Genomic DNA, 15801 nt, shown 5'->3' on the forward strand with positions numbered 1-15801 from the left:
AGAAATCTGGCAGCCTTGCTTCTTGAAGGTCAGTGGTTCAGGATCTTCATGTGGTATATCACATGATGAGCAAGCTCTAGACCCAGTTGTTTTAGGGAACACAGGTATTTCAAAACTAGAAGCACATGGGAGACCTGATTCACAGAAGACAGATGCCCTGGGCACATGCAGCACAAGTGAAAACTCCAGGAGGCCGGGGGTGGGAGGCAGAGGATTTCAGGTGCATCTACATTAATCGTGTGCATTTAAGTGTGTGATTAGAACTGATTAGAATCCTTTTGCATTGATCATGATAGTTTGCATCCATTTCTCCAGTGGCAACATTGGATTGGCAACAGTATGAAAAGGCAAAATGATATGATACTGAAAGAGGAACTCCCCAGGCCAGTAGGTGCCTAATATGCTACTGGAGATCAGTGGAGAAATAACTCCAGAAAGAATGAAGGGATGGAGCCAAAGCAAAAACAATTCCCAGTTGTGGATGTGACTGGTGATAGAAGCAAGGTCTAATGCTGTAAAGAGCAATATTGCATAGGAACCTGGAACGTCAGGTCCATGAATCAAGGCAAATTGGAAGTGATCAAACAGGAGATGGCAAGAGTGAACGTTGACATTCTAGGAATCAGCAAACTAAAATGGACTGGAATGGGTGATTTTAACTCAGATGACCATTATATCTACTACTGCGGGCAGGAATCCCTTAGAAGAAATGGAGTAGCCATCATGGTCAACAAAAGAGTCTGAAATGCAGTACTTGGATGCAATCTCAAAAACGACAGAATGATCTCTGTTTGTTTCCAAGGCAAACCATTCAATATCACAGTAATCCAAGTCAAGGCCCCAACCAGTAATGCTGAAGAAGCTGAAGTTGAAAGGTTCTATGAAGACCTACAAGATCTTTTAGAACTAACACCCAAAAAAGATGTCCTTTTCATTATAGGGGACTGGAATGTAAAAGTAGGAAGTCAAGAAACACCTGGAGTAACAGGCAAATTTGGCCTTGGAATACAGAATGAAGCAGGGCAAAGGCTAATAGAGTTTCGCCAAGAGAACACATTGGTCATAGCAAACACCCTTTTCCAACAACACAAGAGAAGACTTTACACATGGACATCATCAGATGGTCAACAACGAAATCAGATTGATTATATTCTTTGCAGCCAAAGATGGAGAAGCTCCATACATTCAACAAAAACAAGACCAGGAGCTGACTGTGGCTCAGATCATGAACTCCTTATTGCCAAATTCAGACTGAAATTGAAGAAAGTAGAGAAAACCACTAGACCATTCAGGTATGACCTAAATCAAATCCCTTATGATTATACAGTGGAAGTGAGAAATAGATTTAAGGGACTAGATCTGATAGATAGAGTACCTGATGAACTATGGACTGAGGTTCGTGACACTGTACAGGTGACAAGTATGAAGACCATCCCCAAGAAAAAGAAATGCAAAAAAGCAAAATGGCTGTCTGGGGAGGCCTTACAAATAGCTGTGAAAAAAAGAGAAATGAAAAGCAAAGGAGAAAAGGAAAGATATAAGCATCTGAATGCAGAGTTCCAAAGAATAGCAGGAAGAGATAAGAAAGCCTTCCTCAGCTATCAATGCAAAGAAATAGAGGAAAAACAATAGAATGGGAAAGACTAGAGATCTCTTCAAGAAAATTAGAGATACCAAGGGAACATTTCATGCAAAGATGGGCTTGATAAAGGACAGAAATGGTATGGACCTAACAGAAGCAGAAGATATTAGGAAGAGGTGGCAAGAATACACTGAAGAACTGTACAAAAAAGAGCTTCACAACCCAGATAATCATGATGGTGTGATCACTCACCTAGAGCCAGACATCCTGGAATGTGAAGTCAAGTGGGCCTTAGAAAGCATCACTATGATCAAAGCTAGTGGAGGTGATGGAACTCCAGTTGAGCTATTTCAAATCCTAAAAGATGATGCTGTGAAAGTGCTGCACTCCATATGCCAGCAAATTTGGAAAACTCAGCAGTGGCCACAGGACTGGAAAAGGTCAGTTTTCATTCCAATCCCAAAGAAAGGCAATGCCAAAGAATGTTCAAACTACCGCACAATTGCACTCATCTCACACGCTAGTAAAGTAATGCTCAAAATTCTCCAAGCCAGGCTTCAGCAATACGTGAACTGTGAACTTCCAGATGTTCTAGCTGGTTTTAGAAAAGGCAGAGGAACAAGAGATCAAATTGCCAACATCCGTTGGATCATCAAAAAGCAAGAGAGTTCCAGAAAAACATCTATTTCTGCTTTAATGACTATGCCAAAGCCTTTGACTGTGTGGATCACAATCAACTGTGGAAAATTCTGAAAGAGATGGGAATACCAGACCACCTGACCTGCCTCTTGAGAAACCTGTCTACAGGTCAGGAAGCAACAGTTAGAACTGGACATGGGACAACAGACTGGTTCCAAATAGGGAAAGGAGTATGTCAAGGCTGTATATTGTCACCCTGCTTATTTAACTTCTATGCAGAGTACATCATGAGAAACGCTGGGCTGGAAGAAGCACAAGCTGGAATCAAGATTGCCAGGAGAAATATCAATAACCTCAGATATGCAGATGACACCACCCTTATGCCAGAAAATGAAGAGGAACTAAAAAGCCTCTTGATGAAAGTGAAAGAGTGAAAAAGCTGGCTTAAACTCAACATTCAGAAAATGAAGATCATGGCATCCGGTCCCACCACTTCATGGGAAATAGATGGGGAAACAGTGGAAACAGTGTCAGACTTTATTTTTCTGGGCTCCAAAATCACTGCAGATGGTTACTGCAGCCATGAAATTAAAAGACACTTACTCCTTGGAAAGAAAGTTATGACCAACCTAGACAGCATATTCAAAAGCAGAGACATTACTTTGCCAACAAAGGTCCGTCTAGTCAAGGCTATGGTTTTTCCAGTAGTCATGGATGGACGTGAGAGTGGAACTATGAAGAAAGCTGAGCACAGAAGAATTGATGCTTTTGAACTGTGGTGTTGGAGAAGACTCTTGAGAGTCCCTTGGACTGCAAGGAGATCCAACCAGTCCATTCTAAAGGAGATCAGCCCTGGGTGTTCTTTGGAAGGAATGGTGCTAAAGCTGAAACTCCAGTACTTTGGCCACCTCATGCAAAGAGTTGACTCACTGGAAAAGACCCTGATGCTGGGAGGGATTGGGGGCAGGAGGAGAAGGGGACGACAGAGGATGAGATGGCTGGATGGCATCACCAACTCAATGGGCATGAGTTGAGTGAACTCCAGGAGTTGGTGATGGACAGGGAGGCCTGGCGTGCTGCAATTAATGGGGTCGCAAAGAGTTGGACACGACTGAGCGACTGAACTGAACTGAACTGAACTGAACATTGGATTCTCCACAGGAGAAAATTCCCAGTCTCATACTGGGGGTACTGTTGATTCTTTCCTTGTAGAGTCCAATGTTGACAGGACTTCCAGAAATTCATGCAAAGGAGTCAAAGAGGGGTGTTTGTTTGAGAGCTTCAATAGGCTGTCAATACAGGAGTTGGTAGTTGTGCAAAAATTCAGTCCTTAGACAATTAAGACAAGCATGTGATTTTGATAACAGAATTCAAAATCATTCTAAAAGATTGCACTATCATAGAAATGCATCAAGCACTTGTTTATTCTCATGGGATCTTTATAGTCACCAACTCTGAGAGCTTCCACTGATACCAAAAGGAGTTCAAGGAAATCTTTTTAACTAAAAGTTCAAAGATACTGCATTTTTCATTCAATCCATTCTTATCTCCTTGATCTTCTGGGAGTAAAAGCACTTGGTCACATCATTTAAACAAAATGTCTTCAGCTATTGTTATCTTCATAGCTAATTTTGTACATTTTCCCTCTTTTCATTTTGCTCCTTTCTCTTTAGATAAGCATGGCCAAGAGCGGTTCCTGTACTGGGGGGAGTGTCGAGAGAGCTGCCCCCCAGGCTACTACCCTGAGGAGGGCCACACCTGCCAGCCCTGCCCAGACAACTGTGAGCTCTGTCACAGCACACACGTCTGCACACGATGTGTGCGCGGCTACTTCATGGTGCCCTCCAATCACACCTGCCAGAAGTTAGAATGTGGACAAGGTAAAGCTGCCTTGGAGCCAATGCAGGCAAAAGGGGCTGTACCCTGGATGCCCCAGAGACTTGAATATCTACCTGGTGCAATGGTCGCACCTGGATGATTTCTCACGACTCTACACCCCAAGTGGGGACAGTGATACCTACCCTGCTCTCTTTCCCCAAGCGTTTGCTTAGGCACAATCCAAGGACTAAGGAATGCAGCTAATCACATACATAGAAGGTGAACTCTAGTGGAGGGTATATGGGAAAGGTATAATGGAGAGAAAATCCGATTAGAATTCAAATGCCCGCCAACAATTTTCTCCTTCCCAATCACTAGTTATGAGACCCTGGGCAAAATCAATCTAATTTCTCCATGCCTTGGTTTCTTCATTTGTAAGAGGGAGAGCATAGCATGCTCTGTGCTTGCTTGCTGGCAGGAGCCAGTGAGAGTCAGCCTACTTAAAATGACCTGGAAATATAAAAATGATCTGGGGATATATGTGTTACTGTTATTGTTCAATTCCTATTTACACTGCAAGAAGGGAATTAAAAAACAGTACATTTTTTGCTCTTGTTCATGTAAAATGCTGCAGACTTTCTCTGCTGTATAAGAATTATGCCTGGTCTGGTGCTGAAGGAGTTTTAGCACATTTCTAGAATAATGAAGACCTCTTTCTTTTTCCTTCTTAATGCTTACTAAGGTTGTGTGTGTGTGCTAAGTCACTTCAGTCATGTCCAACTCTTTGCAACCCTATGGACTGTACCCCACTAGGCTCCTCTGTTCATGGGATTTTCCAAGCAAGAATACTGGAGTGGGCTGCCATGCTCTCCTCCAGATGATCTTCCCAACCCAGGGATCAAACCTGCATCTTAAGTCTACTGCATTGCAAGGCGGGTTCTCTACCACTAGTGTCATCTGGGAAGTCCTACTAAGGTAGTATAGAATTTAAAACTTTTTAAAAAGTATTTACGACAACAGACATAAGGAGACAGAGCTTCATCATTTTATATACCCAACCACATTTTCAAAACAGAACTTACTTCTTTAATAGATACAGCACACCAACTTGACTTCAAAACTAGTTGCATGGCATACAGTCTAACTCTGTTCTATTTATACCCGATCAAGCTAATCCAATCTACTAAATATTAAATTAATAGAAGGAGATAAAAAATGTGGGTGACATACTTATCTCCAAAGCATGATTTGGGGTTTCCTAACTGCTCTACAATTTGCTTGAAAATAAGCTACACACCAACATATTTTTATAGCAATTATTTGTGTTTCCACTCAGTGAAAGTGAAGTGAAATTGTGCTTTTTTATTTCTCTTTATACTGTGTAGGTGAAATCCAAGACCCAGACTATGAAGAATGTGTGTCTTGTGAAGAAGGGTGTCTGGGGTGCAGCCTAGGTATGTCATCTTCTCTTTTGCTTAGAGTTGAAACAACTGTGTCCTTCACACATCCTCTCCTGTCACCCCTTCAACAGGGACTCTTGTCATTGTTGTCATCATCAATATCCATTATGTAGGTTAACTCTGACACAAACGTGGTTACCGGGAGAGATACTCCCTTTTGAGGCAATGGATAGGTCCCTTGTCTTCATGAAACTCAACTTTAGGAAAGGACAATCACACAAGAAGGAAGTAGCATTTAGAGTCAAGAGATTTAAAGACAAAATAATAATTTTTTAGAAAGCAAAAACAGATCTAAACTAAGTAATGAAAGTATTAAAATCTAAAAGATGAGCAATTCCCAGTGTTTCTTATGAAGAGACAAGAGGTGGTCTTTCTTGCAGGGAGCAAGGATAAATGTTTTGACAGTCGTGATTTCACTTTTTTGCCCATTTCAGACCATATTTGCCCATTCCCAGCTCATTTGCTCATTTTCCCAGCTAAATTTTGTGGTCTCTTTCTACACCTTTGCTACCATGTGTTGTGTGTCCATGCTGACATCTTTATGCATCATGGGCAGAGGGGTGTGTGCCTGTGTGTGAGTATGTTTGTGTGTGTGTGTACATGCATGTGCGTGTGTGTAAAATCTCAAACCTATGATTTTGACTCTTAATGTTTAAAGGGATGGATGAATGTGTGTGGACTTATTTAGGATCAGTGAGAATCTTGGCATGGGGGTGGGAACAGTGACAACCATGCATTGTACCCACCCCTCCCCTAGTTGATTCAGTTAAAGATGAAACTGAGCCATCTTCCCTGGGAAACAAATTCCACAGAAGACCCTAGCCATCTAGAGACTCAAAATCCAAAAGAATCAATCTGGAAAAAAAAAAAAAAGAGATACCTTAGATAGTTTGATTCACTTTACAAAGTGCTGTTAAAAGACTACATTCACCCCTTTAAGAAACTTTAATTGTCTACTGTGTGCAGAGTGTTGGCCATGGCAGAGGGAATTCAAAGGCAGCATGACTGAGATTCTGCTGTAAGGACCCCTCTGGCTGCTGTAAGTGGCGAACCTGGAACCATGTCTTTTCCAAGTCAACCTGCCAGAGTAGAGAGAGCTACACAGTGCAGTACTACAGGACAGGGAGGCATAGAGTGACGCAGAACAATCTGCTAATTTCTAATTTGAAAATTTCTCTTAATTTCTAAAATCTCTGAATGTTGGACCTTGTTTATTTTTGGACTGCCTGAGCTGAAATCAATCATCTTATTTCTGAAGCTTTCATTAATCTTTCCAATTGAATTCTTTTTTCTCATCTTTCCTTGTTTGCAGGCCAATGATCATACCTTTTACTGATGATTTGTGTAATATCTGGTGTGTACATATCTTTCTGCTCAGAGAGTAAACTATCAATACTTGCAAACAAACTCTGTGACTTATATACTCTGCTCCCACTAGAACCAGCAGCTTGTCTAAGGTATAATAAAAGCACAATAAATGTGCAAACCCTTGAGAGTTTCCCAAATTCAAAACAGAGATGCATGGCTCAGAACACAAAGGGATTTAGATATATCTTCTCTAGTCAAATTGTGTTCGTGGGCCTTTCTTCAGGCTGAAAACAGTATTTTACATAATACCATTTTATTCTAAGAGGATTTAATGCCAAATTCTTTGTTTTTCTAACCAATACCTTAAATGAAAATTTTAAATAAGATAAATCTACATAAGTGTCCTACATTATATCTCTTCATTAATTGAGAGGATGAGCAAATAGAATCATTTTTACACTTGACACTTAACTATAACCTAAGATTTGGGGCCCAAACTCACATTACCATTGACTTAATTATTGATTTTAGTCAAATTGTATAAGATCTCTTTACTTCCTTATCAGTAAAATAGAGGTTAATGTGCCTTTATCTTGGCTCAGAAATGGATGATGAAAACTGATTAATATCTGCTTACTAAAATAGTGGTAGTTCATACTCTTGGGGGGAAATATACATGAATTTGAAAATTTTTAAGTAACTGCAAAAAGAAAAAAAAAAAGACTATTTAAACTAAGTACCAATTAAGGGGATAAATATATGTACCAAGTGAATTTAGCAAAGCAGGAAACCCCCAGGCACCCAAGTGATTAAGGAAGGCTTCCAAGAAAATGGGACTTGACATAAGTCTTAAGAGTTTCCATGGAATTAAGACAGATAAAAGAACAGGGTTGCACCATGGAGGGGCTTTAGAACTAGACAACTGCAAGAAAAAAGGTTTGGAGGGAAGAATTTCTGCCATGGATTAGACACTGAGTGTACTAATTTTGCAGAAGGAACGTAAGACTATAAATACAAGGGAATAAGCAAAGAGAAGTTTAGAGAAGTGGATGAAAACCATAACTTGAATTCTGGACTCATAAGTTTAAAAGTATTCTGTGGCTAAAAGGGAATACTTGAAGGTTCTTACAGGGGAAAAAATGCTTTTTAAAGAGGTGTTTTAAGAAGATTAATTTTGTAACTACGATAATTATTAATATGTTCAGGGTAGCTGACAGGGAGTGAGGCTGTAGGCCGAGAAACCAGCTAGATGACTATTTCAGAATTCTGGGTATGAAGTAACAGGAACCAGAAAATTATGAAGAGAGAGACAGGTTTTAAAAATCACATGAAACAAATGGCCCGTAAGCATAAGAAAAGATGCTTCGGTCATTATGTGGGAAATGCAAATTAAAACTACTGTAACATACTATTTCTCCCCTATCAGATTGGCAAGATTTCAAAAGCTTATAACACTGTACATGCAAGGCTATAAGAAAGCAGTCTTACTTGTGACTGATGGTACAACTACTGTTGAAGAACAGCTGGAAGTACATAACACAATCACATATGAATTTATCCCTTGACCCCACGACACTGCTTCTAGGAATCTGTCCTGAGGATATGCATCCACAAACTCAAAACAGCATATTCGCAATGTTATTCACTGTGGTATTATTTGTGGTATAGTGTTAGTCACTCAGAAGTACCTGACTTTGAGACTCCATGAATTGTAGCCCACCAAGTTCCTCCGTTGATAGAATTCTCCAGGCAAGAATAACAGAGTGGGTTGCCATTCTTTTCTCCAGGGGATCTTCCTGACTCAAGGATCAAACCTGAGTCTCCTGCATTGCAGGCAAATTCTTTACCATTTGAGCCACCAGGGAAGCCTACATTTGTGGTATAAACATTTTATAAACTATTTTAAATGGCATAAATGCCTTTTTGTGGAAGAAATTCATTGAATCAACTAAAGGATACATACTAATGGAAACTGAATGAACTAATGGACACTGAATCAACTAAATGACATATACTCTTTTATGCACCCATAAAAGAGCAAACACTATAAGAACTGATAGTGATTTTATGATATACTGTTAAGTGGAAGGCAAAGTACAAAAGAACGTACATAGCATGCCATCTTTTTGGTAAGATAAGGCGGTTAAATAAGATATTTGTGTATATATATACATTTTTTTGGAGAAGGAAATGGAAACCCACTCCAGTGTTCATGCCTGGAGAACCCCATGGATGGAGAACGTGGTGGGCTGCAGCCCATGGGCTCACACAGAGTTGGACATGACTGAGGCGACTTAGTAGTAGTAGTATACATTTTTACTTAGTTTAAAATAAGAAACACAGAAAAGATAAATCAGAAACCAATGAAAATGCTTGTGCGTGTGTATGCTCAGTCATGTCCATTTCTTTGTGATCCCATGATGGTAGCCCCCCAGGCTCCTCTGTCCATGGAATTTTCCAGGCAAGAATACTGGATTGGGTTGCCATTTCCCACGCCAGGGGATCTTCCTGACCCAGGGATCCAACCATGTCTCTTGTACCTCCTGCATTAGCAGGCAGATTCTTTACTATTCCATCACCTGAGAAGCCATGAAAATGCTTACCCATAGAGAAAAGGGTAAAGGGAATGGGAGTGAGACTTCTCTAAGTATACCTTTTTACATGCTCTTGATTTGAACCGTGTTACGTATTCATACAAATGACATAGTAATTAGTGTGAATGGGTTCCCACTGGCCAATTTGGGACAATTTGAACATAAAAAAAAATGATGATAAAGAATTTCAATTCAATTAATAAAAATCCAGGGGCTTCCCTGGTGGCTCAGTGGTAAAGAATCTGCCTGCCAATGCAGGAGACACAGGGTTCAATCCCTGGTCCAGGAAGATCCCATGTGCTGCAGAGCAAATAAGCCTGTACACCGCAACTACTGAGCCTGCGCTGACGTCCACATGCCCTGGAGCCCGTGCTCCACAACAAGAGAAGCCCTGCAATAAGAAGCCCACACCACAACTAGAGAAAAGCTCAAGCAGCAACGAAGACCCAGTACAGCCAAAAATAAATAAATAAAAATCCATCCATCAAGAATGGTATTTTAAAAACAGCAATGAAGAGAAGGGAGGACAAAAATTGAATAAAGCAGAAAGCTCTTCTTTACAGTAAATTTTTACCTGGTATATATGCGAGAAAGTAATTAGAAAATTATCATTTTACACCCCCTACTGTACTGACTCAAGGGAGAACCATCAGTGGATGCTAAAGTTATTAGGTGGAAAATTGTTCTCAAACAGAATAATCACACAGATTCAAAGTACTTCCATAACTACTAGTTAATCATAATAGAGAGATTTGCTGGTTACCAACTTAACCCAGCTATTGCACTAAACATCACCATCGTTGGTTCCATGTAACCTAACACCATGTGTCTCCTGATATGATACATTAATAAGTACACAATATAACCTAGTAGACCCGATAAAAGTGTCTAGACCAACGATTCTCAGCTAGAGGTGACTGTGACCCCAGGGGACGTTTGTCAATGTTTTGAGACACTTTCAGTTTTCATGACTAAGGAGCTAGGAATGAAATGCCATCATGTTTACAACTTATTTTCAAATGGTTAAGGGGAAAAAAAGGATCGAGGTGAAGCATACAAAATTGTTTTTTGTACTATTTCAGGCTTTCTGCAGACATGAAAAAATATTTTAAAGTTGGGGGGAGAAAAGCACTTCATGCTCTGTCAGCCTAGAAGCAACATCTCAGTAGCAGCAAGCACACCTCATGCCCAGATCTTGATTCCTAACACCGTTCTTCAATAAAAGTTACCAGGGCTCCTTGGAGAATTGGCTGATTCTAGGACTGGGACAGGAAATACACAAGATGAGGGGCAGCCTCTTGTAGTGACAGAAGGTAAGAACGCACTCAAAGAAAAACCCCACCATGATGGGGTGGGATGAGGAGACACCTGAAAGAGCTCCCAGTAGCTGAAGCAGGAATATAAATAAAGTCATATTAGCTTATAGCATAAAATAAGAATCCAAGGGACTTCCCTGGCGGTCCAGTGGTTAAGACACTGTGCTTCCAGTGTAGGGTGTGTGGGCTTGATTCCTGGCTGGGGACTGAGATCCCACATGCCTCGAGGCATCAGATCAGATCAGATCAGTCGCTCAGTCATGTCTGACTCTTTGCAACCCCATGAATCGCAGCACGCCAGGCCTCCCTGTCCATCACCAACTCCCGGAGTTCACTGAGACTCACGTCCATCGAGTCAGTGATGCCATCCAGCCATCTCATCCTCTGTCATCCCCTTCTCCTCCTGCCCCCAATCCCTCCCAGCATCAGAGTCTTTTCCAATGAGTCAACTCGTCGCACAAGGTGGCCAAAGTACTGGAGTTTCAGCTTTAGCATCATTCCTTCCAAAGAAATCCCAGGGCTGATCTCCTTCAGAATGGACTGGTTGGATCTCCTTGCAGTCCAAGGGACTCTCAAGAGTCTTCTCCAACACCACAATTCAAAAGCATCAATTCTTCGGCGCTCAGCCTTCTTCACAGTCCAACTCTCACATCCATACATGACCACAGGAAAAACCATAGCCTTGACTAGACGAATCTTTGTTGGCAAAGTAATGACTCTGCTTTTGAATATGCTATCTAGATTGGTCATAACTTTGCTTCCAAGGAGTAAGTGTCTTTTAATTTCATGGCTGCAGTCACCATCTGCAGTGATTTTGGAGCCCAGAAAAATAAAGTCTGACACTGTTTCCACTGTTTCCCCATCTATTTCCCATGAAGTGGTGGGACTGGATGCCATCATCTTCGTTTTCTGAATGTTGAGCTTTAAGCCAACCTTTTCACTCCCCACTTTCACTTTCATCAAGAGGCTTTTTAGTTCCTCTTCACTTTCTGCCATAAGGGTGGTATCATCTGCATATCTGAGGTTATTGATATTTCTCCCGGCAATCTTGAGTCCAGCTTGTGTTTCTTCCAGTCCAGCGTTTCTCATGATGTACTCTGTATAGGCGTTAAATAAACAGGGTGACAATATACAGCCTTGACGAACTCCTTTTCCTATTTGGAACCAGTCTGTTGTCCCATGTCCAGTTCTAACTGTTGCTTCCTGACCTGCATACAAATTTCTCAAGAGACAGATCAGGTGGTCTGGTATTCCCATCTCTTTCAGAATTTTCCACAGTTTATTGTGATCCACACAGTCAAAGGCTTTGGCATAGTCATTAAAGCAGAAATAGATGTTTTTCTGGAACTCTCTTGCTTTTTCCATGATCCAGCGGATGTTGGCAATTTGATCTCTGGTTCCTCTGCCTTTCTAAAACCCGCTTGAACATCAGGAAGTTCATGGTTCACATATTGCTGAAGCCTGGCTTAGAGAATTTTGAGCATTACTTTACTAGCGTGTGAGAAGCCAAAAAAATTAAATTAAAGAAATAGGAATCCTTGAGATCGTAAGATACAAATAAATAAATGGTAGAATAAATAAGTAAATGAAAGAAAGGAGACACACCTTAAGTGCAAAAGAATTCCAAATAACTACCTAGGACTCCTCCCTCTAACCCTAACCCTAACCCTAACTCCCTACTTCTAAAGTGTAGGTCACATGTAGTGATTTCTCTCCAGGAGGGAAGCATGAAAGGGAGGAAGAGAGAAGAGCCTCACAGTGCAGGAAACTGACAAGTTCTACCTTACCCATATGATCAAGGTCAACATCAGCAGTGGCATATCAGATTAATAGGCAGGTACCCTTGATGTAATAATATCAGAATGACACTTTGCCTCTGCAGTTTTCCATGCGAAAACCCTTGTGTGTGTATGTGCTTAGTCATTCAGTCGTGTCCAACTCTTTGTGACTCCATGGACTGTAGCCCACCAGGCTCCTCTGTCCATGGGGATTCTCCAGGCAAGAATACTGGAGTGGGTTGCCATGCCCTCCTCCAGGGTCCCAACCCAAGGATCGAACCCAGGTCTCCCGCATTGTAGGCAGATTCTTTACCATCTGAGCCACCAGGGAAGCCCATGTATACTGGAATGAGTAGCCTATCCCTTCTCCAGAGGATCTTTCTGACCAGGAATTGAACCGGGGTCTCCTGCATTGCAGGAGGATTCTTCACCAGCTGAGTCACCAGGGATGCCCCTTCAAAACTCGTAAGGGCAGTCTAATCATGAGGAAAACATCAAACAAATCTCAATAATGGGATATTTCATGAAATACCTGATTAGTACTCCTCAACATTGTTAAGGTGGTAAAACAAAGTCTGGGAAACTGTCATAGTCAAGGGGAGCCTAAGGAAACATGAGAGCTAAATATAATATGGTATCCTAGATGGGATCCTGGGACAGAAAAAGACAATAGGTAAAAACTCGGGAAATATGAATCTATTATGGATTTCAGTTAATAATCTCATCGTCTTCATCATAAAGGGCATAAGGTACTATCCAGGGTGTTGGAAATATTCTCTGTCTTGACTGTCAGGGGTGATTACATGACTGTATGTTTGTCAAAATTCATAGAACTGCACACTTGAAAGGGGCAAATGTTACACAATAAAAATTGTATTTCAATACATGCGACTTAGAAAGAAAAGGATAACATTACAATGGGCCTACTAAGGCCCCTCTTTCCCATTTCCACATAGTAAAACCATGACAGTCAACTAATTACTAGCATTTATTGAACACTTATTTGTATTCTAAGAAGCAAGTGTAATTATCATTCTCACTCTTCAGATGAGGAGATTAAGCTCAGAACAGTTAAGCAACTTATGCAAGGTAACAGGGCTGGTGACCATAGGACCAGGACTTGATACTGGATAGCTCAAGATCAAAAGCCATGCGCTTTACAACCACTCTCTCCGTACCATCTAACGTGCTTTCCTTCTGATTCTATAGCAAAGAGTCTTACGCTTTATGGAATTATAAAAAGATTTTTAAAAAATCCTTATATCTGCCCCTTTCCTCAGTTCTATACACAGTAGTGATTCTTTGTTTGGCTACAACTTTATGCAGATGCCATAACCAAATTTACTGAATCATGAAACTATTCATAATAGTCATGTACATTAATCTTGGATCCCAGTTCACCTGAGGCTGTTAGCCTTCAGGACCTGCATCTGGAATGTTCTGAGGTGGGGTAGAGAAGACAGTACAATCCTTCAGAGTAAGTGGCACATTTTTGTTTAGCCCTGGATTCCTCTCTGTGACTTGACATCCCTTCAGTTCATTCAGTTTCACAGTAATTCTCTTGGTTTCTGGAAAGTAGGCCCATCACAAGAGACAACCCTCTCTTCTCCATGTGAAGATGAGATGTGCTCTCTCTCCCAACCCATGTTTAATTCAAGCTTCAGATCTAGGAATTAGGAGAACCAACCTCACTTCCTTCTGCTACTCTATATTCTATTAAGGAGTGAGATCTTGTTCATAGAGGAAATAGTATCAAAACATTTGAGACATGACACTCACATTTTAGTTTTCCAATGGAGCAGACATACAGGGTTTTTCAAATTAAACATCATGGTCACAGATCACTCTTTGAATTTTATCCAGATCTCCCTTTGGACCTTTTCCACAAAGTCTCAGGGGAACAAGAACAGTGTCAAACAGTTTTGGTGCCTTTCAAAGAAAAGGCTTTGCAGAATAAAATGTATACTAGGTTGGTGTCTCCTTGTGTATTTCCTCTTGTGTATTTCCTCTCCCAGTCCTAGAATCAGCCAATTCTCCAAGGAGCCCTGGTAACTTTTATTGAAGAACGGTGTTAGGAATCAAGATCTGGGCACTAGGTGTGCTTGTTGCTACTGAGATGTTGCTTCTAGGCTGACAGAGCATGAAGTGCTTTTTTTCCCCCCCAACTTTAAAATTGGAAAGAAGTTGCTGACGGTAAAAGTGAAACAAAGGGCCTTCTAGTGACCTATTGCATTACTCTCTGTCTGACCAGCCTTAGTGCGTGACCCGGGTGGTGTGCTACTATCATTTTCCATGGATATGTGGGGAGGGGCAGTTCAAAACGCCTCTTTTCTTTAAAAGGCCAACACAAGCCATCTTCAGAGAAAGGACTGGAATCTAAAAGCACTGTCATCAGTTCGCTGAAGAAAAGAGAAACGAGCAAGCTCCATTAGACAGTGCAGACAGTACTGCCTTAAAGTGTGTGTGTATATATTTACCATTTATTAGAGCCTCCTTCTCCCCTCACTTTCTAAGTGCTACCTTATTTCAAAGGCGGTAGGTTAGAGGGAAAGAAACCTTAAGAAAAGAGAACCCACTGTTGAAAGAATTTGCATAAGTTTTGCAGTTTCATGGTTCCTTATTCATCTTAGCTTTCTTGATGAATTCACTTAGCAAATATTTATTGCATACTTTTGTGCTTTCCCATTATTTATTCCACAAATAATTGGACTGTTTAACCTAATATTTATCTAGCGTCATCATTCATTCACCAGGCCCTCCTCTGAACACTTAATGTAGATGATGTGTTTTCACATCTATAATCCAGTGGTTTTTACAGATAGAGAAACTGAGGATTAAAGAATTGCCAAAACTTGATCGATTTTATGCATATGGGAAGTGAAAGAGGAGTTAAGCTGTCAGTTTCAAGCAATCTTGTACATAACTTTGCTTACTCTTTTTCACAGAGGAAGCAGTTGGCTTTAAAACTGTTTGTCCTAAGTATACACTATGATAGGCAAGGTTGTGCTGTGACAACAGATGATCCCCAAATCTCAAGAACTTAAGTTAATAAACAACGAAGAGTTTATTTCTCACTCATGCTACATCTCCATCATGGGTCAGCTGAGAACTCTGCTCTTCGTGGTCCTTAGTCCAAGCCCCAGGGTGATGGAGCAGTCATTAATTATCTTGTTGTGGCAGAAGCAACGTACTGGGTTGGCCAAAAAGTTTTAAGATAATATGGAAAAGCCTAAATGAACTTTGTGGCCAACCTGATACAATGGCTCTTAAAGGTTTTCCCAGGATTAACACTTGTAATTCCTGCTC

General features: G+C 40.9%; 1 protein-coding gene across 4 annotated transcripts in view; it reads left to right on the forward strand.

Moving 5' to 3' along the window:
* PCSK5 (proprotein convertase subtilisin/kexin type 5) overlaps positions 1–15801 on the forward strand; it is a 519845-nt gene that overhangs the window by 423195 nt on the left and 80849 nt on the right. For all 4 annotated transcript variants that reach the window (XM_070794669.1, XM_070794670.1, XM_019966083.2 and 1 more), the window contains exons 23-24: positions 3895–4101; positions 5425–5493. In XM_070794669.1, coding sequence (XP_070650770.1) covers positions 3895–4101; positions 5425–5493 — 276 coding nt within the window. The remainder of the gene's footprint in view (positions 1–3894; positions 4102–5424; positions 5494–15801) is intronic.

This window comes from Bos indicus, chromosome 8, assembly GCF_029378745.1.
Source record: "Bos indicus isolate NIAB-ARS_2022 breed Sahiwal x Tharparkar chromosome 8, NIAB-ARS_B.indTharparkar_mat_pri_1.0, whole genome shotgun sequence".
Classification (NCBI taxonomy): Eukaryota; Metazoa; Chordata; class Mammalia; order Artiodactyla; family Bovidae; genus Bos; species Bos indicus.